The following is a 24,260-nucleotide window of genomic DNA, read 5'->3' as shown; positions in this document are numbered from 1 at the left end:
AATTGGAAACTGCAACAGTGTTTTGGGACTAGAAAGGCATTCTCCTGATCTTCTGCCTTAAGGAGAATCCATAAATGCACAAAGGTACTGCAAAACCTTAAAAAAAAAATTATGGTAAATTATACAGAACCGACGGCAAGGTCTGCTCACTAAGGGAGTGTGGTTGGTGCATGATAACGAGCAACATGATTCCTCGTGTTGCTTGAAACACAGCAGAAGTGTTGCAGCAGTTTCGGTGCTTCATCTTGCACGTTTATTCTCCCTTCGTTAATCAACTGACACCATTTTCGTCCATTTGCCTCATTCATTAGACCTTCACCATACACTTCAATTAGCTGTCGATGAATTTCAGCTGGGTGAGTGTTCTTTGCATTAAAAAAAAAATGAATCACTGATCGCACCTCACAATTGGAGGGATTGACGATAGACATGGTTAATGAAATACTTCTGCAAAATTACATCTGATGCTCTGAGAAGCTTGGCACTGAGAGGTAGGGTTATAGACATGTTCCCAACAATGTTCCACTCCAAAGCGCCTACTTGGGGCCCTTTTACTAAGGCACGCTAAATGTTAGTATGTGCTAAATTGGTTAACACGCCGTAGTAAAAGGACCCCTTAGGTTGTTAATATATGCAAACGATTCTTACTTTAAAAGTGGCCCTTAATCATTTTTTAGTTTTGCAATTTTATTATATAGTGTATTCCTTTTGAAATTTTAGTGTGACTGTCAGAGAAGAGCCCGTATGGCCATTTGGCCTGGGGCTCACACGGAAAAGGGGCCTCTGTAAGAAAAAATGTTTATTTAATATACAAATTTCAATAAATAAATATATTTTCTAAAAACTGAACACAAAATCCTGGGTCCTCCTAAATTGCAGTGGCCCGGGCATCTGTGTTTCTCTGAAAGACTCTGCTCATGTCAACACAGGTTAGTAAATGAGGCGGTTCATAGACAATACCGCGAAAGACAAAGACGCGCACCGACAATTGAGCTCAAGACGGAGGCGCGCGCCAAAGAAAATTACAGTTTTTAGGGGCTCCGACGGGGGTTTTGTTGGGGAGCCCCCCCCAATTTACTTAATAGAGATCGCGCCGGCATTGTGGGGGATTTGGGGGGTTGTAACCTAAAAACAGGGAAAAAGTTTTCAGTAAAATGTGGGGGGTTACAACCCCCAACCCCCCCCCAACGCGACGCGATCTCTATTAAGTAAAGTGGGGAGGTTTCCCCCCACGGCCCCCCGTCAGAGCCCTAAAAACCGTAATTTTCTGCGGTGCGTGCCTCCGTGCTGCACTCAATTGTCTGCGCGCGCCTTTGTCCAGGCGCACTTTTGACCTGACACCAAATGAGGCTAGTAGTTAGCACTAGAAACAACGGAAGGTGACGTGACTTGTTAAAGATCACACGAAGAATCGATGAGAGATGTGGGATTCGAACATCGGCTTCTCTAGTTCTGTGTCCTGCATAAAACATTAATCTGTGAATAAGTTCTAACTCATTTATCAAAAAATGTGTGCCAACACCATCAACGCACAATATTTGCCTTGTAGCAACTAATGTGCGTTAATGGCATTAGCACATGGTGTTAGCAAAGTGATGCGGAATGTTATCTCAACCAAAGGTTTCATAGGTTACAGCAGTGACTAATGTTGTACAATGTTTTCGGTATCATAAATAGAATATTCAGCCTTCAACTTAAAAAAATCTGCAGTACACAACTTTAGAAGATTAAAAAAATCATGGTTTACAAAACGGATGGATTCTTAGAGTAAAATTACAAAGAAGAAAATCAAGAATGCAGATACTGTATACACTTTTAACAGATTATTAACTGTGCCTTATTAGAGCAGTTCCAATAAAAATATACATTGGAAGCAAAACAGTGCAGTATAAGAATGAGGATATAAGTCAGATTCTCGGCTAGACTGTGCAGTTCCCAGCGGAAAGCTTTATTTAGGCTGAACTTATTAAGCAGTAACTGTACATCAGCATGCATCCTTTTGAATCCTGTGTTGCAAAGTAATGATTTGTTTGAAACTTATTATGCTGACGGTACAGTTGATGTGAAGAAGTTCTAAGGGGAGGCGAGTTCCGGTGACACCGAAAATGTTGTTTTCCTACTAGATTGTTTAGCTTGAGACCAAGAAAGTAATATAGTAACATAGTAAATGATGGCAGATAAAGACCTAAACGGTCCATCTAGTCTGCCCATAAGTTATACCCATTAAAAAAATACATGTTTAGATTAACTTGTCTCTTCTTTGATATTTCTGGGCTGTAGACTGCAAATTCTGGTATTGACCTAGGTTCAAAATGCTGAAGTTGCCGTCCAAGCTCACTCCGTACTATCCAACCATCCTGTTTGCAGGATATTTCCCTTAAAGTTTGGCCACTAACATCCTCATGTTCCAGTGTTGATCAGTTGACAAAACCCTTGACAAGTTCAAAGCATAAACATGAACGCCAACATTTCAACCTGGACACTGTGAAGGAGCTTGCTCAGTATTGGGGGATGATCAGTACCCACTGAGCTCACTCCTATAAGCACAAATACAGACATAAAGAGCAGATAAAGACCGTATGGTTTATCTATCTACCCAACCACAACAACTTCCCTCAGAGAGATGAAAATCAGTAAGATCTACTTATCTATGAGCTCCCTTTACTAAATGGCACCAGAGGTTTATAGCTCGGGTCGACAAGATAAAAGCTCTGATGCTCACAGAATTCCTATGAGTATTGGAGCATTTCTCGTCGGCCCGTGCTAAAAACCTCTTGCACCATTTAGTAAAACCCAGAGTATATTCCTAAATTCCCACCTACTGAACCTAAGTGTAACACACCTTAAGCTATATCTGAAAGAGACGTGAGCCAGATAAATTTCTTATACAGTATAATGTCGTTACAACGGACTCGTTTATAATAGAATCTCGCCTATAGCGGAAGAGGTCATCGGATACAGCGGACTCGCATATAACGGACTTTCGGATATAACAGACAACTATTTTGGGCCCGAGAGCCACTTTTAGCTGTAATTTTCTTCGGCTATAATGGACATTCAGGCTCCGCCTACAAGGCATGTGACATTGCAGGTGATATAGTATCAAAATGCAGCCCAGAAGAAAATGACAGAGTATTTTTCTTTCCAGTACAGTATGACATAATGCTTTAGAACATCTTTTTGCAAAGAAGGTGATTATGCCCAATTGGTCATACACGTCCAGGGTGGGTGGGAGGGCGGATTGGAATGTATTTCTCAATTTGAGTGTAGTTTTTGGATATAATTATGGGGGGAGGGGTGATATATATTTTTGTCATAGATTATAATTGTAATTGTATTTAAGTGCTTTTATAGAGTTATATGATTGTATTATATTTTGCACTTACTTATGGCTTTAAAATGAATAAAGAAATTTTTTTTTAAAAGAACATCTTTTTGTGTTCTGGATTTGCAATTTCGTGCCATAACAATGTTTTGCTGAGTTTTGTTATTGATGTTGCTGATATGCTTGTGCAGTGACTAGTTGTTCATTGATTGTAAGTTGTTTCAAGTTGACCTAAATAAAGTTTTAAAAAATGCAACTCTGGATTTAATAGACTCTGGCTATAACGGACTGTTTTTCCAGGCCGCTTGAAGTCCATTATAACGAGATTATACTGTATAATAAAGAACAGTTGATATATTTCTAAGGACGAGTGCTGTATGACAACCCAGTTAACAGTAGGTTATTTCTAAAAGGTTCAGCCTTATAAAAGTGTGTCCCTTGTAGTTACTGTTCAGCTGGAGACTGATGGCAGTTTAGTAATATTGCCAAGAAGAGGCAGGAATGGGATGGTGAAATGAGAGGAAACATGTTTCCAAATGATAGGTCGAGTCTGTTCTGTCTTCATAGCATGAGGGGTGGCATTTAATTTTCAATTTTAGTCATTTATCTGTGTTCCAACTAGATTATTTCTGTCTGAAAAACATTGCCTTTATATTTTCTAGCAAATCCAAACTAAAGAGATAGCGGGGAGATAGACATGCTTGGCGCAACTCTACAGTATACACTTCCCCCTCCGTATTTGCGATTTCATTATCCGCGGTTTCAGTTATTTGCGGTTTTTTTTAACGCAGTCTCCGCCCCCAAATTTACATCACAGGAAATTGGAAGAATCACCCGAAACCTGCAGCCGAGGCGGAGGCCGATGAACTGACAGGATCCAGCGCTGTTTCCAGAGGCTCTGGCCCGCCACTGAGTGCACACGCACCCGCAACTCAGCGGGCACGCGCTGACCCTGTACCTGGCATTTGCGGTCCAGGTCATTCACAGTATTTTCCAACTGCGAACCGCCAACAAGAAGAGGGCAGCGGGAGAGGCAGGAGAGAGCAGCTGGAGCGCTGGCAAGTGCAGGAAATCACTCGCTGTATGCTCCGACCGCCTCTTCCTGCACTAAGTCAGACCTTATCCAATCAGGAGCTGCTTTGACACGCAGCTCCTGATTGGTAAGATCCGACTTAGTGCAGGAAGAGGCGGTCGGAGCATACAGCGAGTGATTTCTTGCACTCGCTGGTGCTCCGGCTGCTCTCTCCTGCCTAGTGCTGCCCGATTCACGATTCAAAGGAGAGGAAGAGAGATGACGGACAATGGAATTTAGGGAGGGAAGGAACAGAAAGGGAGAGAAGTTGGACAGAAGGGATGGTGTGGAGGGGAGGATAGAGATACTGGATAGAAGGGTAGTTGGGAAACGAAAGGGAGAGATGGTGGACCCTGGGGTGGTAGGGAAGGAGATAGAGATGCTGGATGAAAGGGTAGTAAAGAAAATATGGATCTGTGGATAGAGATGAAAAAAAGAAAGATGCCAGACCTCTGGAGGAGAGAAGGGAAACGAAAGGGGAGGACAGAGATGGCATATGGATGATTAGAACGGAGAAAGAAGAAAGAAGGAGACCCTGGCAAGCAAGTTATCAGAAGACAACCAGAGCCTGGGATCAACAAGATTTGAATGACCAGACAACAAAAGGTAGAAAAACTAATTATATTTTCTCTTTTGTGATTACAATATGTCAGATTTGAAACGTGTATCCTGCCAGAGCTTGTGTTAGACCGCAAATGTGAGCTAGGATTTAAGAGAGAGAGGAAAAGTCTTTTTTATTTGTTTATTTTGTTTACACCACAGCGCCAGTGTGGTTAGGAGAAGGCAAAGGGGGTGAAGAGGCTATAAAAGGGGTGAAAAGGCTATAAAATAAACCCACCAGGATGTTTGAAAAAAACACCCAATTGGGCAGGAATATCGAATCGAATAACCAATTCAGTCGGCTGAATCGAATCAAAATTTTTTTTCCTGAATCGGGCAGCACTACTCCTGCCTCTCCCGCTGCCCTCTCAAGTCTCCCCCATGAAAAACCGTATTCGGGGTTTTTCAAGATTCGCAGGGGTTCCTGGAACGAAACCCCAAAAATATCAGGGGAGTACTGTACTTAACTGTATCCTTTCTATGCTTTAGCAGTTTCAATTGAACTTTTCATTAAGGGGTTCTTGGGCACAACAGAGTGAAGAAAAATGACATCAGTGGCAAGACAGCCACCTTTCCCTTAAACAGAATTATTGCAGTTGACTCTGATATTTGCCTTATCACCTGATGTTTTTCTGTACTGAACTGACATGTTATAGACATCGTAAATAAAATATACACTCAGCATGAAAATTATCTGGCAGTTTAAATAAGAGAAACAATTTAAAATATAGGCTAGATGACATGCTTTTATCTTCTTCCTGCTCTGTTCAGTATTTACAAATTGCTAGGTTGTTCAAGTAGCAATTCACACCGATTTATTGTCTGTGAGGCATACAATAGATGTCACCTACAATAAACAATTCACCTATGTCCCTCCTTCTTCTCTCCTTCCTTTACAAAATATATCTTTCACATAAAAAACTTCCCATTTTTAAGATTTTCTGCACAAGCACATCTGAATTAGCAGGAAAGTGAGCTGTAAAAGCAAACTACATATTGAAAAATACATGATCAGCACAAAGCAACTCAATTTAGCAAAGGTTTCTTATGTTGAGTATATATTGTGGCTATTTACTCTTAAATCTAAAACTCTGCATTTGTGACTCTTTCTACTAGACACAGTAGGGCAGTGGCATGACAGCTAAATCGGTAATCGGCGTCCTTGTGTCATGTTTCAGCAATATATGGGCAACTAAAAATATTGTGTAAAATTCTGGAGCCGCACCTTCAAAGAGATATAAAAAGGATGGAGCCAGTGTAGAGGACGGCTACTAAAATGGTATATGGTCTTCATCATAAGGCATTTGAGGACAGACGTAAAGATCTCAATCTGTATACTTTGGAGGAAAGGCGGGAGACATTTAAATACCTATGTAATGTAAATGCGCATGAGTCGAGTCTCTTTCATTTGAAAGGAAACTCTGCAATGAGAGGGCATAGGATGAAGTTAAGAGGTGATAGGCTCTGGAGTAATCTAAGGAAACACTTCTTTACAGAACGGGTGGTAGATGAATGGAATAGTCTCCCAGAAGAGGTAGTGGAGACAGAGACTGTGTCTGAATTCAAGAAGGCCTGGGATAGGCACAGGAAGAGTTTGCCTTTTTTATGAGATCTGTGGGCATAGTTTGGCCAAAGTGGTGGCAAAATCAGCACCATAGTATTTTGCTGGTCAAAATGAAGTAGTGATTTAATTTTTGGATGATATTTATGTTTTCCTGTGATCATTTATTTTCAATATCAAAGATGAGCATCTTCTCCAGTTTCCATTAGTCTGTGGCTCTTTACTTGTAAAATAACTTTCATGTTAAAATGTAATATTTGACTTTAAGTACCCAAATAAAAACTAAAACTTTATTCAAGAACACCCATCACAGTGCTTAACAAGATTTAATGTACATTTATTTTTAACATGTGGAACATATAGTATAAAGATTTTATACTGAATAAATGATATTCATTAAGCCAGAAGAAAAGGAATTTACATCAATGTTTTCCTGTTTGTTAACTACATTATCTCGAAATACAAATATGATGATTCTCATCACTGAAAATTCTCTGAAGTTGTGTTTCTTCATCTTTTTTGTTGTGTAAATAGTATCCGTATATGCTAATCCTTGTCTACTGGTAAGCAACCATTTCCACACCTTGATTATGAAGCAAATTGCGATCAGCTGCTCTCCTGAAATAGAGCATGACTTTATACATACAGAAACTTGTACATTACCCTCGTTTGCAGATATGGCCCAAATAAAAAATAACAATAATAATAAAAATGAAAATTAATATTTAAGACTACCGTCACTTCGTAGTAACCACATCATGAAAAAAAAAAAATCTAAATTCTGTACTTTAAAAAAACAAGGAAGAAAAGAGAAATAACAATGAGGGTATATTTAATGTACAACTTCTATATACATCATGGCCCATGGGCAGTAGAAAAAATATTTTAAAACGGATTAAACAATATGTGAAGAACAACAGATATGGACATGACAGTAAGGGCGAGGAAACAATTTATATTTATTATTGTCAGGTTTTAAAAATCTGTCGTGTGTGGCTATTTTTTTTTTGTTTGTTTGTTTATTTTGCTCCTAGACTAACACAACCATTTTCCTGTGAAGAAATCAATATTGTTTCATTATTTGACTAGCAACAAACCTCATTGATCCCCCTAAACTTATCTCACTAGAAGTTCTATTGCACAAAGGTTTGGGTGCCGAGTTACAGGTTTGCAGAAAAAAAATATGAAAGAAGAAAACAAAAATATAAGAACTAATATTGTCACATTTTTTCAAAATGGCAAGATTTTCCTATTAAATGATGTTTTCCATATTTTTTCAGTCACTATTTTGCTTCCCCCCAAATAGGGCATACTAGCATGGGAAATTAACATTGCAAAGGAAAATCTATGGAAAAATGAACGACCTTTGAATGTATTGGATACCACCTTTGGTTATAAAACGAAATACAAAAATGATGTACTTATACACAGACAGTAAATATTAATTTCAGTAAATGTTTAAAGTGATAATTTTTAAAATTCCCAATTGGTAAATAGTGAATGGGGTAGAGGAGCAAAGACTCTTAATTTCCTTCTTCTTCTGACCTTAGATAAACAAGAACAGAACACAGCCCATTTTATGTGACCCTCTAATCTTCAATCACACATGCTTGGCTCCTCACTTATGTCATAACTGCCCAATCAGAAAGAGTACATCGCAGATGACACTGGCAGCCAAAGAGTTCAGAACAGCTGATATCGAGATATCCAGCAAGCGGCCTTCGTGTAAAAGAAATTCAGAACGGTTTTCTTCTACCCTGGCCATGGCTAACAAAGCTTTGGCTGCCCTGCACATCATGTCTACACTGGGAGGCTCCAGAGGTGGAGGGTGCATGTGCATGAGGTTATGCTGGTTCTGCTGGTATTGGGCCATAGTGACCCCATCTTCCAGGAAGCTTATCAGATTTCCAATGCTTCCTTTCTGTACAGCAATGGCCCTTGCCACTAATGTGTCCCCTTGGGCAAGATTTGATAAGAGTGCCATAGACATTTCTCTGCAGACTGCATTTTTACGTTCCCCAACATATCTAACTAAAGTAGAATAGAATTTCTCTTGACGACTAAATGGGGGAGTAGCCAAGATAAGGTCCACATTATTGTCCTGGATACTAAGTTTACATAGTGTCTCCAGCACAAGTCTCTGAGGTGATAAGACTGAGTTGGGCCCAACAGTTGGGAAAGGATCCTGTGCCTCTGCAGATGGGCACACCATCCAGTGTAGCAAGCCATCCAAAATTGGCAAACAAATGCTTTCTGTGTAAGCAGACAAGTCTAGCTGCCCAGAAATGTTGGCTAATGTGACCAAAGTATTCTCCCGCAAGACTTCGAGGCAGTCCCACCACCACTCATTCTTGCTGCAGGCCACCCCTTTGTCCTCTTCTTCATCCTTTTCGTATGTCTGTGGTGCTCGCTTTCTCTCTGGATGCTCATGGTGGAGAAGAATCAACTTTCCCAGAATAAGCACCAGGCCAGGATGCTTAGACATCTCAGCATCATTGCCAGGCACAAAGGACAAGCTGCGGATGATATTTGATACACAGACACAACGCTTGGCTAGTGAGTCCTGCCAATGAGCAATGGTGCATACAGGAGTTTCATCTCTGTTTCTTGGTTCATCCTCCAGCAGCTTAATATTTTTTTGATTTTTGGCTTGATGGATTCTGAAGGCAAATTTGCTGCTCTCTGTATGTGAACAAGAGTTGTTTGAGTCTTCAGGCAATGCCCCAGGCCGAGCTGATAGGACATCATCGATGGTTGCCGTTATACTTTTTTCTGGAAGCTCCTCAGATTCAACAGGTTCCTCAGGTTCTTTCCCATCCCATTCTCTCTTCTTTTTGCTTAAGGAATTCAAGGACGGTAGTGCTCTCCTACAAAAAGGAATCTCCATCTTGCTCTCAAAGTGAGTTTGGATGTGCTCTGTTGTGTCACCACCACCAAGCTGCCAGTGAAGAAGTCCACTGTTGAATTCTTGGACATGTCCCAACTTGTCAGACCGATCAACAACAAACAAGTTACTCTTCCTGACAATCTTTATTGGCAGTTTATCAAATTTACTGGCTTGTTTTTGCCTCTCAGCAGGATCTATGCTGTCATCAGGAGTGTCAATATCTGAACACTTTTCTCCTGTACTGCTCTGCTCATTTTCATATTTGTCTTCTTCCTCTTCATCATCTTCCTCTCCATAATCAATAGCTTCTTCCTCGTCTGCCACAGACTGACTGTCTTTGTTGTTCTCTGTATTTTGATCAAGTGCTTTCTGTCCTGGATCTCCTACTTCATACTCCTTTAGTATTCTGAAAATGTCTATGAGACATTTCCTAAAATATTCCACTAATAGTTCAAGAAATCCAGATAACTATAAAAAAAGAAAGAAAAGCAAAGAGAAATGGTCATTATCATCACAATATGACTTCATTTTAAAACTCTTTGATATAAATATTACAATTGCAGGCAGTAACTTGGCAAAATGATCATATCTGTACTAAGAAACCATGGAAACATTTGTTAAATTATTGTAATTCTTTATTTAAAAATAATTATTCACTCACTGAAGTTAAAAATCTTGAGCAAAAAGGAAATTGATCTGATGCCAAGAAAAGGTCAAACATATTATCTAAAAATCTGTATGTAGAGGGTAGATTTAATAAAGGATGCCGCTATTAACACAAGTTATTAGTAAATAGGTTCTACTGAATATAATGGGTCCTATGGTAAACAACAAGTATCTTACTGCTAATCTGGCCCATGGTTTCAAACTTTGTTTATTAAGTAAATTGAAACCATCGATATCGATGAATGACTTTTGACAGGTTTTGCAGGCCATGATTCTAAACAGGCTGGACTACTGCAACATTGCATATCTGGGTTCAGAGGCTTGTAAGGGGAGGTGTATGGACCGCCCCAGGTGATTCTTGGTGGAAGCGCCGGTGCCGTTCCTCCTTTCTGTGTACCTCTTGAAATATTTGCCAGTGTGAGCAGTATCTTCCATCTCCTGCCATCCTCTGCTCCCTTTTGACATCACTTCCTGGTTGTACGATCAAGATGTGATGTCAGAAGAGAGCTAAGACCAATATAAGCAAGAGATGGAAGATGCTGCACATGCCGGCGAACATTTCAAGAGGTATGTGGGGATGCTTTGAGTGGCAGGGAAGAGTTGGGGATGCATTCCATGGAGATGTTGGGCACCCCCCCCCCCAGGTGCCTCCCATTCTCGCTATGCCACTGTCTGGGTTTACCATCTTCTAGTCTTCAATCATGCAGGTAGTCCAGAACTCTGCAGTACATTTACTTTATGGACTGATGAAAATTGATCATGTGTTTTCTTACTAAGTACAGCTGAAATGGTTGCCTATTGCCTTTTGCATATTTTTTAAAGTTGTTAGTGTTGGTTCATTATGGACTTTACCAAGGGCTACTCATATTAATTAAAATCAAATTTGCAATGCTGTTTTCCAACACGTGCCCTGTGCCAGGGGATATGATTGTCCCTGACTATCATCAATGGAGACTGAATAAACCCAGAAATGGTGTATTTTCTGTGACTGGACCAAATGAGTGGAATAAGCTGCCCATGGAGCTGAAAAAACAAATATTTTCTTTTAAAAGACAGTTCCGCTTCTATCTGTTACATGAGGTTTTTGGTTAGAACTCAGATCTTGTTTATGCTAGACCAGTGGTCTCAAACTCAAACCCTTTGCAGGGCCACATTTTTGATTTGTAGGTACTTGGAGGGCCTCAGAAAAAATAGTTAAGAACATAAGAAGTTGCCTCCGTTGAGTCAGACCAGAGGTCCATCCTGCCCAGTGGTCCGCTCCCGCGGCGGCCCATCAAGCCTAATTGCCTGAACAGTGTCCATGACTAATTTTGTAACTGCCTCTGATCCTCTAATTCTATCCCTATTACCTACCTCTACTCCTATCTGTACCCCTCAATCCCTTTGTCCTCCAGGTACCTGTCCAGACCCTCTTTGAAGCCCTGTAGTGTGCTTCTGCTTATCACATCCTCTGGTAGCGCGTTCCATGTATCCACCACCCTCTGAGTGAAAAAGAACTTCCTGGCGTTTGTTCTAAACCTTTCCCCTTTCAGTTTCTCCGAGTACCCCCTTGTGCTTGTGGTTCCCCGTAATTTGAAAAATCTGTCCATGTCCACTCTTTCTATGCCCTTCATGATCTTGAAGGTTTCTATCATGTCTCCTCTGAGTCTCCGCTTTTCCAAGGAGAAAAGCCCCAACTTCTTCAGTCTGTCAGTATATGAGAGGTCTTCCATACCCTTTATTACTTAGTTGCTCTTCTCTGGACTCTCTCAAGTACCGCCATGTCCTTCTTGAGGTACGGCGACCAGTACTGGACACAGTACTCCAGGTGCGGGCGCACCATTGCACGATACAGTGGCAGGATTACTTCCTTCGTCCTGGTTGTGATACCCTTCTTAATGATGCCCAACATTCTGTTCGCCTTCCTTGAGGCTGTGGCGCACTGTGCTGACGCCTTCAATGATGTGTCTACTATCACTCCCAGGTCTCTTTCAAGGTTACTCATCCCTAGAGGTGATCCCCCCCAGTTAATGTCTTATTAAAGAAATGACAATTTTGCATGAGGTAAAACTCTTTATAGTTTATAAATCTTTCCTTTTATCTAAGTCTTAATAATAATATTGTAATTTATAGCTAAGGAGACATATGATCAAGAATCGGTTTTATTTTACTTTTGTGATTATGATAAACATACCGAGGACCTCAAAATAGTACCTGGCGGACCGCATGTGGCCCTCGGGCCACAAGTTTGAGACCACTGTGCTAGACTGATATACCTTGGCATTCTGCAGCATTTGTGTTGTAGTTGTACTTTTGTTTGTATTTGCTCATTTTATTATGTATGTTTAAGTCTTCTGCCTTGGACAAAGAAAGATTATAAATAATACATTATAAATACAATTTATGTTTTCACCCTTTTGTGTTGACCAAAGCAAAAGACCAGAAACGATCCCTTTAAAGCACTGATATGGCTTATTTGCTAAGGATAAAATGCATTTGCTGTGTACTCCTGACCTTCTTCCATCCCCATCTCCATTAATTTTTTAATGGTGGAATGAGGTGGTAGAAGTACATGGGATGTGTGCTTTCCCAGCTGCAAACCAGTGCAATACTTTCCATCCTCCACTTCATAACTCATCACTCCCTCCCTTCCAGGTGTAACTTTCTGTCCTTTTCTCCAATACTCTGTCTCTTTAGCCTTCTTACTTTCCTCCTATTCAATTTCTGTCCTCTCATTATCCTCCACCCTCCCATTCCACACAACTCATTCAACTGGATCTTCTCTCTTAATGCTCCAGGTCTATTTTCCATATTTCTCATAACTTCTAACCCAAAAGTGAGTGGAGTTGCAAAATTCAGAGTATGCGTGATATTTAGGAATAATTATTCAAAGAACTCTGGAGGAAACTATGATTTCAATGAAAAAAGATTATTGACAACGGTTAAAGAGATGTGTGAGCGATGGAACCCGTTGCATCTTTCTTGGTGGGGGAGAATTGAAACAATCAAGATGATGATTGCTCCTGTAACCAGTTGAGCATGTTACCAATTTTTTTCAGTTACAGTGGTGCCTCGCATAACGGACGCCTCGCACAGCGAACGCTGCGCACAACGAACTTTATGTCTTGATTCGTACAACGAACTTCGTTTCACACAACGAAGTCGCCCGAGCTGCATCCTTCCGCGCAGGCACTGCGCTTAACTGCCCTCTCTCCGCCTGGCTCCCTCTTGCCCCCCCCCGACTCCCCAACACGATCGGGGCAAGAGGGAGCCCAAGCCCTCTTGCCCCCCCGACTCCCCGACACGATCGGGGCAAGAGGGAGCCCAAGCCCTCTTGTCCCCCCGACTCCCCGACACGATCGGGGCAAGAGGGAGCTCAAGCCCTCTTGCCCCCCCGCCTCCCCGACACGATCGGGGCAAGAGGGAGCCCAAGCCCTCTTGCCCCCCCCCGACTCCCCGACACGATCGGGGCAAGAGGGAGCTCAAGCCCTCTTGCCCCCCCGACTCCCCGACACGATCGGGGCAAGAGGGAGCCCAAGCCCTCTTGCCCCCCCGACTCCCCGACACGATCGGGCCAGGAGGGAGCCCAAGTCCTCCTGGCCACGGCGACCCCCGAACCCCACCCTGCACTACATTACGGGCAGGAGGGATCCCAGGCCCTCCTGCCCTCGACGCAAACCCCCCCTCCCCCCAACGACCGCCCCCCCCCAAGAACCTCCGACCGCCCCCCAGCCGACCCGCGACCCCCCTGGCCGACCCCCACGACACCCCCAACCCCCTTCCCCGTACCTTTCTGTAGTTGGCCGGACAGACGGGAGACAAACCCGCCTGTCCGGCAGGCAGCCAACGACGGAATGAGGCCGGATTGGCCCATCCGTCCCAAAGCTCCGCCTACTGGTGGGGCCTAAGGCGCCTGGGCCAATCAGAATAGGCCCAGGAGCCTTAGATCCCTCCTGGGGGCGGGGCCTGAGGCACATGGGCCCAACCCGACCATGTGCCTCAGGCCCTGCCCCCAGGAGGGACCTAAGGCTCCCGGGCCTATTCTGATTGGCCCAGGCGCCTTAGGCCCCACCAGTAGGCGGAGCTTTGGGACGGATGGGCCAATCCGGCCTCATTCCGTCGTTGGCTGCCTGCCGGACAGGCGGGTTTGGCTCCCGTCTGTCCGGCCAACTACAGAAAGGTACGGGGAAGGGGGTTGGGGGTGTCGTGGGGGTCGCGGGTCGGCTGGGGGGGCGGTCGTTGGGGGGAGGGGGGGTTTGCGTCGAGGGCAGGAGGGCCTGGGATCCCTCCTGCCCGTAATGTAGTGCAGGGTGGGGTTAGGGGGTCGCCGTGGCCAGGAGGACTTGGGCTCCCTCCTGGCCCGATATTGTCGGGGAGTTGGGGAATCGGCGGGGCAAGAGGGCTTGGGCTCCCTCTTGCCCCGATCGTGTCGGGGAGTCGGGGGGGCAAGAGGGCTTGGGCTCCCTCTTGCCCCGATCGTGTCGGGGAGTCGGGGGGCAAGAGGGCTTGGGCTCCCTCTTGCCCCGATCGTGTCGGGGAGTCGGGGGGGGGGCAAGAGGGCTTGGGCTCCCTCTTGCCCCGATCGTGTCGGGGAGTCGGGGGGGCAAGAGGGCTTGGGCTCCCTCTTGCCCCGATCGTGTCGGGGAGTCGGGGGGCAAGAGGGCTTGGGCTCCCTCTTGCCCCGATCGTGTCGGGGAGTCGGGGGGGCAAGAGGGCTTGAGCTCCCTCTTGCCCCGATCGTGTCGGGGGTGCCAAGGACCACACGGAGTCACCCACCGTACCACCCGATTCGGGTAAGCGCAGGTATCGGTGGGTGGCTTATTTGCGGGGGGGTGCCTTATTTTACATTTTTTTCTAAAAAGGGGGGGGCTGTCTTATTTGATGGCCCTGCCTTATCATCGGGGAAACACGGTAGAAAAAAAAAAAAATGAACAGTTAAGTCCCAGTTTTTGCCGCTGAGACTCTGCCCTCTCTCACTGTAAAATTAGACTCTACTTAGTCTGTCTTTAAATTTAAAAAATGTGTGTTGTTTTAAAAAACAATTATGTTTTTAGATGTATCTAAATAAAAATAATAACCAAAAATTTATCTTTTTTTATGTCATCTTAGCATATTTTATGCTGCAGAACGAATTATTTTTTTTTACATGTATTCCTATGGGAAAACGCGTTTCACATAACGAACGTTTCACATAACAAACTTGCTCCTGGAACCAATTAAGTTCGTTGTGTGAGGCACCACTGTATCCTTTTATAAAAAGTTAAATAGAATTCTTTCAAATTTCCTATGGTTAGGTAAAAATCCCAGAGTTGCTATGTCATCCTTACAGAAATCTAAATCAGGGGATGGAGTAAATTTTCCTAATTTTTGTATATATCATCAGGCCTATATATTGCGTCAAGGTATGTACTGGATTCTTCCAGAATTATTTGATGAACTACCAGATTGGTTAATTCTTGAAATTCAACTGATCATCCCTCTTCGTCTTAAACACTTAGAGGGGCATAATCGAAAGGAACATCTAAGTCCGTTTTCGTCTAACTCGCAAGTCATCCAAAGTAAAAAACATTCTAGGACACATTTTCGAAAAATACGCCCAAAATTTTTTTCTTTCGAAAATTGTCTAATTATACGTCCTGCAGATCTGATCATCCAAGTCACTAAATCGTCCATCTTTATACCACATTTTCGTCCAACTTTTCGTCCAAGTCAAAAACGCCTAGAACAAGCCCTGTTGGACGTGGGAGGGGTCTGCAAAGTGATGGACTGAACACCCAGACATAGCACCTAAATAGTGGGGTACCTTAAGGGGCACTGCTGTGAACCTCACAAAAAGGGTGCCATGTCTTCACCTCACTACAGCTCCCTTATAGGTCATGGTGAGCTCCCCCAAACCACTTCCAGAATCCCCTAGACCCACTTATCTACCACCCCAATAGCCCTTATGGCTGCAGGAACCACTTATATGCCAGTAAAAAAGGGTTTTGGGGGAGTATAAGGGAGTGCACATGTTTAAGTATCAATGTAGTGATTACAGGGGCTTATGGGCATGGGTCCTCCTCTCCATGAGTCCCTAACCCACCCTCAAGATGGCTTAAGCTGCCTCTGTGCTGGACGACTAGGCTTTCCTATGCCAGGCTGCCAGGTGATGATGGTCTGGAGGCTGAATTTTAAAGGTGTGATTAATATTTTTATGGGGTTGGGGGGGTGTCGGTGATCACTGGGGTAGTGTGTGGGGGTATGTTTTGTGTGTTTGCAGTGCTTATCTGGTGACTTTAGGTGGGTTTTTGTGACTTAGACTATGTTTTATATAGTCTAAGACACAGTTCAACCGCCGGTCCGTGGACCGGTGTTGGTCCGCAGGAAATTTTTGCCGGTTTGCGCAGGGCCGACAAGATTGACTCACTTCAACTTCCTGCCGGTCCGCGCAGGGCCGGCAAGATCAACATGTGAAGCGTGCGCTGGGCCAGAGAGATCTTGGGGAGCCTCCGACAGTGGCTTTCTCCCCTCTCTGCAGCTCTCGTTTACTTCCCAGCGCAGCGATTAACGAAGGCAGCCTCGGGGCTTTTGCTGAATCGCGGCTGCCTCTGATGATGCAACTTCCTCTTTCCTCAGAGGCGGCGTGACCCAACAAAGGACCCGAGGCTGCCTTCGTTAATCGCTGCGCTGGGAAGTAAGAAGAGCTGCGGGGATGGGAGAAAACCACTATCAGAGTCTGGGAAGCTGCTGGGCAGGGGAAAAAAGGGACAGCTGCTACTGGAGAGGGAGAAGGAGAGATGCTGCTGGGAGGGGAGAAGGGAAAGGAATCTGGGAAGCTGCTGGGCAAGGAAAAAAAGGGACAGCTGCTACTGGAGAGGGAGAAGGAGAGATGCTGCTGGGAGGGAGGGAAGAGAATTACTGCTGGACAGGAGGAGGAGGGAAGGGAGAATGAAAAAAGGAAGGAAACAGCTGGAAGAGAGATTAGAGGAGGGGAAGGGAGACACAGGCATGAGAAAGTAGAGAGATTGATGATAGGAAGGGGTCAGCAGAAAAATAAGCAGAGAGAGACAACGATGATAGGTCTGGTGTAGGAGAGATAAAAATGAAGAGAGCAATGAAGCTGGAATGAATCATGTAAAAAGGAGAGAGGGGGCACAAGCTGGATGGAAAGGGGGAGAGGGGCATAGAAAGAAGACAGATACCATATGGAAGGGGGAGAGGACAGACAGTGGATGGAAGGGGCAGATGCTGGATTGAAGAGACAGAGAGGGCAGACGCTGGAAGGAAGAGAGTGAAAAGAAGATTGAAAGCAGAAACCAGAGACGACAAAAGGTAGAAAAAAATAATTTTATTTCTATTTTGTGATTAGAATATATCAGATTTGAAATATATATCCTGCTAGAGCTGGTGTTAGACATAACTGGGGACTGCAAAGCCCAGGCGGTGCTTCTTTAGCTTCCAGCTTAGGGCGCTCTCTGACCAGGGGGCAGTTGCCCTAGTTGCACTCCCCTAAAACTATTCCTGTCATGTGTGACTGCAGTATTCTGTTAGCATGATATTTCTGTGTAGCATTCTGTAATAATTTGGCTTGTTCAGTTTTCTTGATAGTAGAGGGGATATATGTGAAGGGGAGGGGAGACAGGGGTTTTGTTGATCCTGCTTTGAATTATTTGTATTTATAAAATGACAATTGTACAGAATATTATTTCTTTTTATACTTTAATAAAATACATTCAATATAAAATCATAACTGAGGCTTGTGTGGATGGGATCAGATGATTTGTGGGGACCGACTCGCGGAGATGGGGCGGAAACGGGGTTTTTAAATTTTAGTCCTAGTAGTTTGCCGGTCCACAAAATAATTCTTTTTTTTCTGCCGGTCCACGGGTGTAAAAAGGTTGAAGAACACTGGTCTAAGACACAACGTCCAAGTTCCGTCGATCCTAGGCTGTATAACTTTAAGTTATACATGCTGTACGACTAAGTTTAAGCCGGCCCACGTTCCGCCCAACTCCCGCCCTCGACACTTCTCCTGAAACACCCCGTTTAGCTTTGGTCGTTCAGCGGCACTATGAAGGCCTAGGTCGTTTAGAAATACGTCCAAAACCCGTTTTTAATATCGGCACTTGGACGTATTTGGACAATGTTTGTCCAAGTGCCAACTTAGGCTGAGTTTTGGACGTTTTTCTCTTTCGATTATGAGCCCCATATTGAGTATTAATCTCCCAAGAATTTATAAAGGTAATTTGATTGTTCAAGCAACTTGGAAGACTTTAAAATTAATGGATAATTTACTCCCAACTCCTATTATGAAAACAAAATCCCAGTCTTTATGCCTAAATTCTAAAATTATGGTGGGGAAAACAAAAATTCTATGGAAAACATGGTTGCAAGCTTGGATTAGAACCCTAGAAGATGTTTGTCAGCAAGATAAATTGATGTCTTTTCTTCAATTGAAACAGTCATTTGGTTTATAATCTAGTCAGCACTTTAAATGGTTACAATTAAAACAGGCAATTAAAAATGGTATTCTGGATTGGCATACTTTAAAAGGTCAACAAAACCTTCCATTTTTCTGTTTCCAAGTGACGTTTCATGGACACAAGGCCTCTGCATGGTATAAGTTAATAAATGATTATTTACCTAAAAAAGTTACTGTGGCCTATGATGGCCTATGAGATATCTGGAGTTCAGAAATACAACATAATATCTCTCCTGTTATGAAGCCCCGGTTTTGGAATTAAAGAGTTTACTGTACTGCTTCTGCTTCAATGAGACAAACACTTTATTTTTTATTATGCAGAATATTTTGGACTCCGGTGAGATTACGAAAATTAGATAGTACACGCTCCAACAGATGTTGGCACTGTCAAATTGAAGCAGGTACTTTAGATCATCTTTTGTTTCATTGTCCTTTAATAAAGGTTTTTTGGTGGTCTATTTGGAGCAAAATTAGGCTCATTCTTGAAGTGACTTTACTATTGTCTTATGGTATGGTTATCTTCGGCACTTCTTTGTCTAATAATCTGCTTAGAGCAGATAAAGATAAACTGTTACTAATTATGACCGGAATTGCAATACAGATGATAATGAGAAATTGGAAATATTCGGATTGTTTGAATTTTTCATTCTGGTGGGAAACTACATCAGTATTATAGGTTTGAAAGAGAGATCTGGGAAGTTTCAAAAATTTTAAAAAACCTGGGGTCTGCTAGATACATATGTTAATGTTCTATAAACATAATCACATAAAATGTACCCTTTTGGACTTGGTTCCAGTTCAAGATCCTTTTACACACATACAGGAGGGGGTGGTCTTATTTTGGCGGGTTGGAGGGGATTGGTCTTAAGTTATTTATGTATAGTTTCTTGGCGTTTTCTGAATATATTGCTAATTCATATAAATTTTCTTACACTGTGTATCAGCTATATTTTACTATATAAAATTAATAAACAATTTATAAAATAAAAATAGAGCACGCGTGACCCAGAAGCAGAAAATCATCACTTAGCCAACCTGGGAAGGTATTTTAAATTTTGCAGTGAGGTATTTAAACATCAGTTTCATTTCATATATCTGCACTGTAATATGTTCTAAGATCTAACCATTAGCTGTAAGCTAGAAAGCACAAACTTTTCATTGGTTATTTGCACCTACCTGAGAGAGGCTAAATGTAGCAACAGTGCTGTCATCATAAAGAAGAATATTAATTGTATCCAAAGCCCAAGTGCTTTCAGCTAAGAGACCAGATTTTAGAGACATCATCACCCGCCAGGCCTCTGGTATCACTGGAAAATTGATAAAAATAAAGAAAAGCGGTGAAAAACAATATTAAATGTCATATTTTTTGCTTCTGTATCTCTTTGTTGTCACTGTAGCTATAAGAAACCAACTTTCAAATGATATTTTGAAAGATATTTTAACACAGATGAGACTGAAATGATGGCTTTATCAAAGTTGCACTAACTTTAATAGGACTAGATGCAAATTTTTTGCAGGACAAGGTGAAAACTACATTTTTAAACTCAAAAAACTGAACTCTATATTTCTGATATTATTTTACTCTTTCTTTCTCTGACACAGGATCTCCTCAGTGTATATGCATGAGCTAGATTTGCAAGCATTGTGTTCATTGTATGCAAATCTCACCTATGCATATTTATTATGGGTATCCTGAAAAACTGACTGGCTAGTTGTGTCCCAAAGACTCAGGCCTAGATGCACTACACACTCCGATCATGTATCAGTGGTTGCTAAACCAGTTTGATTGCATTAGTGACCCACTAAATTTGCTTTGAGGGGAGGGGCCTTGAGCATCTGAGTCAATCTGGGCCTTAGGCACTTTCCCATGCATCCCAGGATGCACCGGGAAAGGAAAGGCCCACCATTTTACGCAGACGATATCCAGCTATTATATCCATTAAACACTGCTGATTCTACTGAGATAATGAACATAAATAACAAGTTAAAACAAATTAGTCAATGGTTAAAAGACAACATGCTGGCACTAAATCCATCTAAATCTTCAATAATGTTCCTACCATGGAAAAAGGACATTACATTTGCAGCACAAATTTTTTGGGACAATTTTCTACTACAAAAAGTGACAACGACAAAAATATTGGGAATATTATTGGACCATGAACTATCCTACCATGATCAGATCAGTTCTGTAGTTAAAAGTTGTTTTTATAAACTACGCCTCATTAGATCTTTAGCCAAGGTCTTAGAACCAAAAGCTCTTAATGTCCTAATTCACTCTTTGATAATTTCTAAGCTAGATTATACCAAGGCATAACACAGAAAGAAATACGAAGACTACAAATTATACAAAACACAGCAATAAAAATTATTACTAAATCTAAAAAATATGATCACGTCACTCCTCTTTTGCAAGAAGCACACTGGCTACCTATTTCACATAGAATAACATATAAAATTGCATTGTTAACATTCAAAATTCAGAAAACTAATACTCCAATATTCTTATATCAATATTTAATACCTTATTCCCCAGTTAGATCTCTTAGATCAACAGATCAGTATTTGTTGACCATTCCATCACTGAAAGTAATTGGCACCAGAAGAACCACAAACTTTTCTATCTTGGGACCCCAGCTTTGAAACAAACTTCCAATCTATTTGCGCACTGAAACCTCCTTAGAAAAATTTAAAAGCAATCTAAAAAGCTATCTTTATAAAGATGCTTATGAATCTTAGATCAGACAATCCTTTTAACTCTCCTATTTACTTTTAGATCAGGTCTTACCTAAACAATTACTCTTAGACTAAGTCTTCATAAAAAAAAAAAAAATTTCTTTTCTCTTTAATACCTCTCCTAAAGTTGTTCTTCCCTAACTGTTATTTTATTTTTAATTGTTTATTTTAAATCAAATGTAATTTAACCTTTCATTCCTTATGTATCTTTAATGTAACTATGGATAAAACTGTATGTTTATGGTTTTAAACTATTTTATTTGGCCCCCCAAATTATTATTGTTATACGCACTGAAAATACTTGATATTGCGTTTAAATCAAAATCTCAATAAACTTGAAACTTGTAGGCACGCGGGCAGGAGGGACTGGTCATCCCTCCTGCTGTCATTTTCACTCAGAGGTACGGGGGAGGTTTGGGGTGTGTGGGGGGAGCCGGGGGGCTGAGGCAGGAGGGAGTGGGCATCCCTCCTGTTGATTTTTTATGGGTCAGATATTGTGCGTGGGTAACGCACACACGCCATCTATGCCATTAAAAAAAGACATGGCTCTAAAACAACTGATATGCACACAGGCTTTGTCTTGCTGTATAAAGAAACTATCCCCTAAGGAAGCCTACAGTGGAGGCAAATTGGGCACCATCAGGACTTTTTTCAATAGATGTTTTTGTTATTTTCACTTCTTGTGAGAAAATCAAGTAATGAAACAACTGGGGTAGAATTAAAACTCGGGACATTTTTTATGAGCTTGAGATTTTCAAATTTGAATTGATATGCACAGTTATTTTAAAATGTTTGGCACATTGATTTGGACTTGCAGCACTGAAAAAAACAAGTGGGTTTTGCAAGAACCGATGAATAGCAGATTAAAAATGAATTTTTTCCACTCAGTTACTGAGGTCCTTTTTTCCCCACAATATAAAATCATATATATCATTGTATTGTGATTTTGTAACAGAAGTGGATGAAGATTTATTACTATTTTTGGTGACCTGGATCTCTTTATTTTGTTGGAGTGTTCCTTAGGATCTGAGTTCATCTAAGTATTTTGACTGGTGGTTTACATACATTCTGCCCAAGCAGTCATTGCAAGGCGGTGCAAGCCAGAAATGGAAAAGCCCACTTATAGTCAGTCCCAGATCCTCCTCAGTGTGGACTCTCTGCTCTGGGGGCTCTTTCTGAAACTGTTGTTTGAAAGCTCTTAATTTGAACATATGTGTAAAACATTTTGTGGAATGGGCCCTATGATAAGTGATGCATGGCTTTAGAACTTATAACCTATTACCAAATGACCCTTTGTAATATAATAATGGAAGAAAACTAAATCTATTTTTTAAAACATTTTTGCTAACAGTAAGACACAGGCAAATCAGATTAGGTCAACAGCCTCATGGGATGGTAAAACTCATTATCACTAATAGGTTCCATTTTCATCATTTATTCCATTAGTTTTTCAGCAATCACACACAGGCACATGGATAAATGAGCACTAACTCATATCAAATATGGCTGAGTTTCTCATCCTCTTCCATTAATCAATAACCCATTCACCCTCTCTATGTCAAAAGAAAGAAGAGGACAGAGCACAGCAAAAAGAGAGGGTAAATATGTGTTCCAATGTTGACCTCTCTATATAACTCTGCGTTAGGCGCCAGAGCTTGAAAGCGGATCTGTGATCCGCACACAAGTCAAATGAGAAATTAGGCACCAGGGGCAAATTGTATAAACGGCGTCCTGATTGTAGGCGTCCTACCGCTGTATTTACAGCCAATCAGGACACATATTTTTCTAAAAATAAAAAAACCCCAACAACCCAGAGGCAGGCCATCTACACTGTAGGCATCTGTCGGAGGTGCAGGGAGACACGTCGGGTCACTTAAGTTTGCCCAAGGCTGGATGTGGTTTCACCCGAAAGTGGTCTTGGTTGAACTTAAGTGGCCATAGGCATCTCCCTAGGGCCGTGATAGATGTCTGAAATGTAGACCAGCAAAATGCTGGCCTAAATTTCAAATGGGCGTGGCTGCTGAGCTGATCGCGACAAGTAAATCTCCCTGCCACAATCAGCTGAGCAGCTCCAGCAGAAGGAATGCCAACTCCCTCCCGTTGCCACTCCTGAACCCCCCATAAATGTCCATGGTAGGAGAGATGCCCACACCCTTCTGCTGCCATCCCCTCCCCCAACAAATCCCATGCCATGAAGGATGCCAAGCCCCTCCTGCTGGAACCACTGATGCCTCCTCCCCTTGACAAAGAACCCAACAGGAGGGATGTCCACTCCCTTCTGCTGACACCCCGGAACTTCCCCCTCCTACCAGGTGATCTTCCCCTTTCAGAGTCCCCCCATTTGTAGACCCCCAGGCATCCACCTAACTGTCGACCCCTCTGGCACCCCCACACTTCCTATACCTTTTAAGATGAAAGACCAGCTGGAGGGATTCATGTACCCTCCGGCTGGTAGTCCCGCCACTGCAAAATGGCAGGCCTTCCCCTTCCCGGTGCATTCTGGGATGCAGTAGGAGTGGCTTAAGGCTGTGATTAGCCCAGATGCCTTAGTTGGCCGTTTAATGGGGGCCTATTGAAATTGTGCATGAATCACCCCTTCATGCTATTCTATAAACCTTTCTCTTACACAATCAAAGAAGGGCCATGGGCAGATCATAAACTTTCCCAAAGTTAGGTGTTGAGTTATATAATTTGGCTGCTCTGTGCCTAACTTTGGGTGCCGGTCCCTATGAGGAAAGGCTAAAGCGGCTAGGGCTCTTTGTCATGGAGAAGAGATGGCTCAGGGGTGATTTGATAAGAGATCTATAAAATACTGAATAGAGTAGAAAGGGTAGATGTGAAACACTTGTTTACTCTTTCCAAAAATACTAGGACTAGGTGGCATGCGATGAAGCTATTAAGTAGTAGATTTAAAACAAACCATAAGCATAAGCACATAAGCATTGCCTCTGCTGAGTCAGACCATAGGTCCAT

The 24,260-nt window shown here is 42.4% G+C and overlaps 1 protein-coding gene across 3 annotated transcripts in view; it reads right to left on the bottom strand.

Annotated features, from left to right (window-relative positions):
- Positions 1 to 6,870: 6,870 nt before the first annotated feature.
- The window catches only part of ARID1B (AT-rich interaction domain 1B), a 938,949-nt gene continuing 921,559 nt past the window's right edge, over positions 6,871 to 24,260 (bottom strand). For all 3 annotated transcript variants that reach the window (XM_033937003.1, XM_033937004.1, XM_033937005.1), the window contains 2 exons: positions 19,728 to 19,858; positions 6,871 to 9,913 (listed from right to left, as the gene is read on the bottom strand). In XM_033937003.1, the coding sequence (XP_033792894.1) occupies positions 8,186 to 9,913; positions 19,728 to 19,858 (1,859 nt within the window). In that variant the 3' untranslated portion in view covers positions 6,871 to 8,185. The remainder of the gene's footprint in view (positions 9,914 to 19,727; positions 19,859 to 24,260) is intronic.

The sequence above is a fragment of the Geotrypetes seraphini genome, chromosome 3, assembly GCF_902459505.1.
Source record: "Geotrypetes seraphini chromosome 3, aGeoSer1.1, whole genome shotgun sequence".
Lineage (NCBI taxonomy): Eukaryota > Metazoa > Chordata > Amphibia > Gymnophiona > Dermophiidae > Geotrypetes > Geotrypetes seraphini.
Note: the sequence above shows the minus strand (reverse complement) of the source record. Positions and strands in the feature narration are given on the sequence as shown.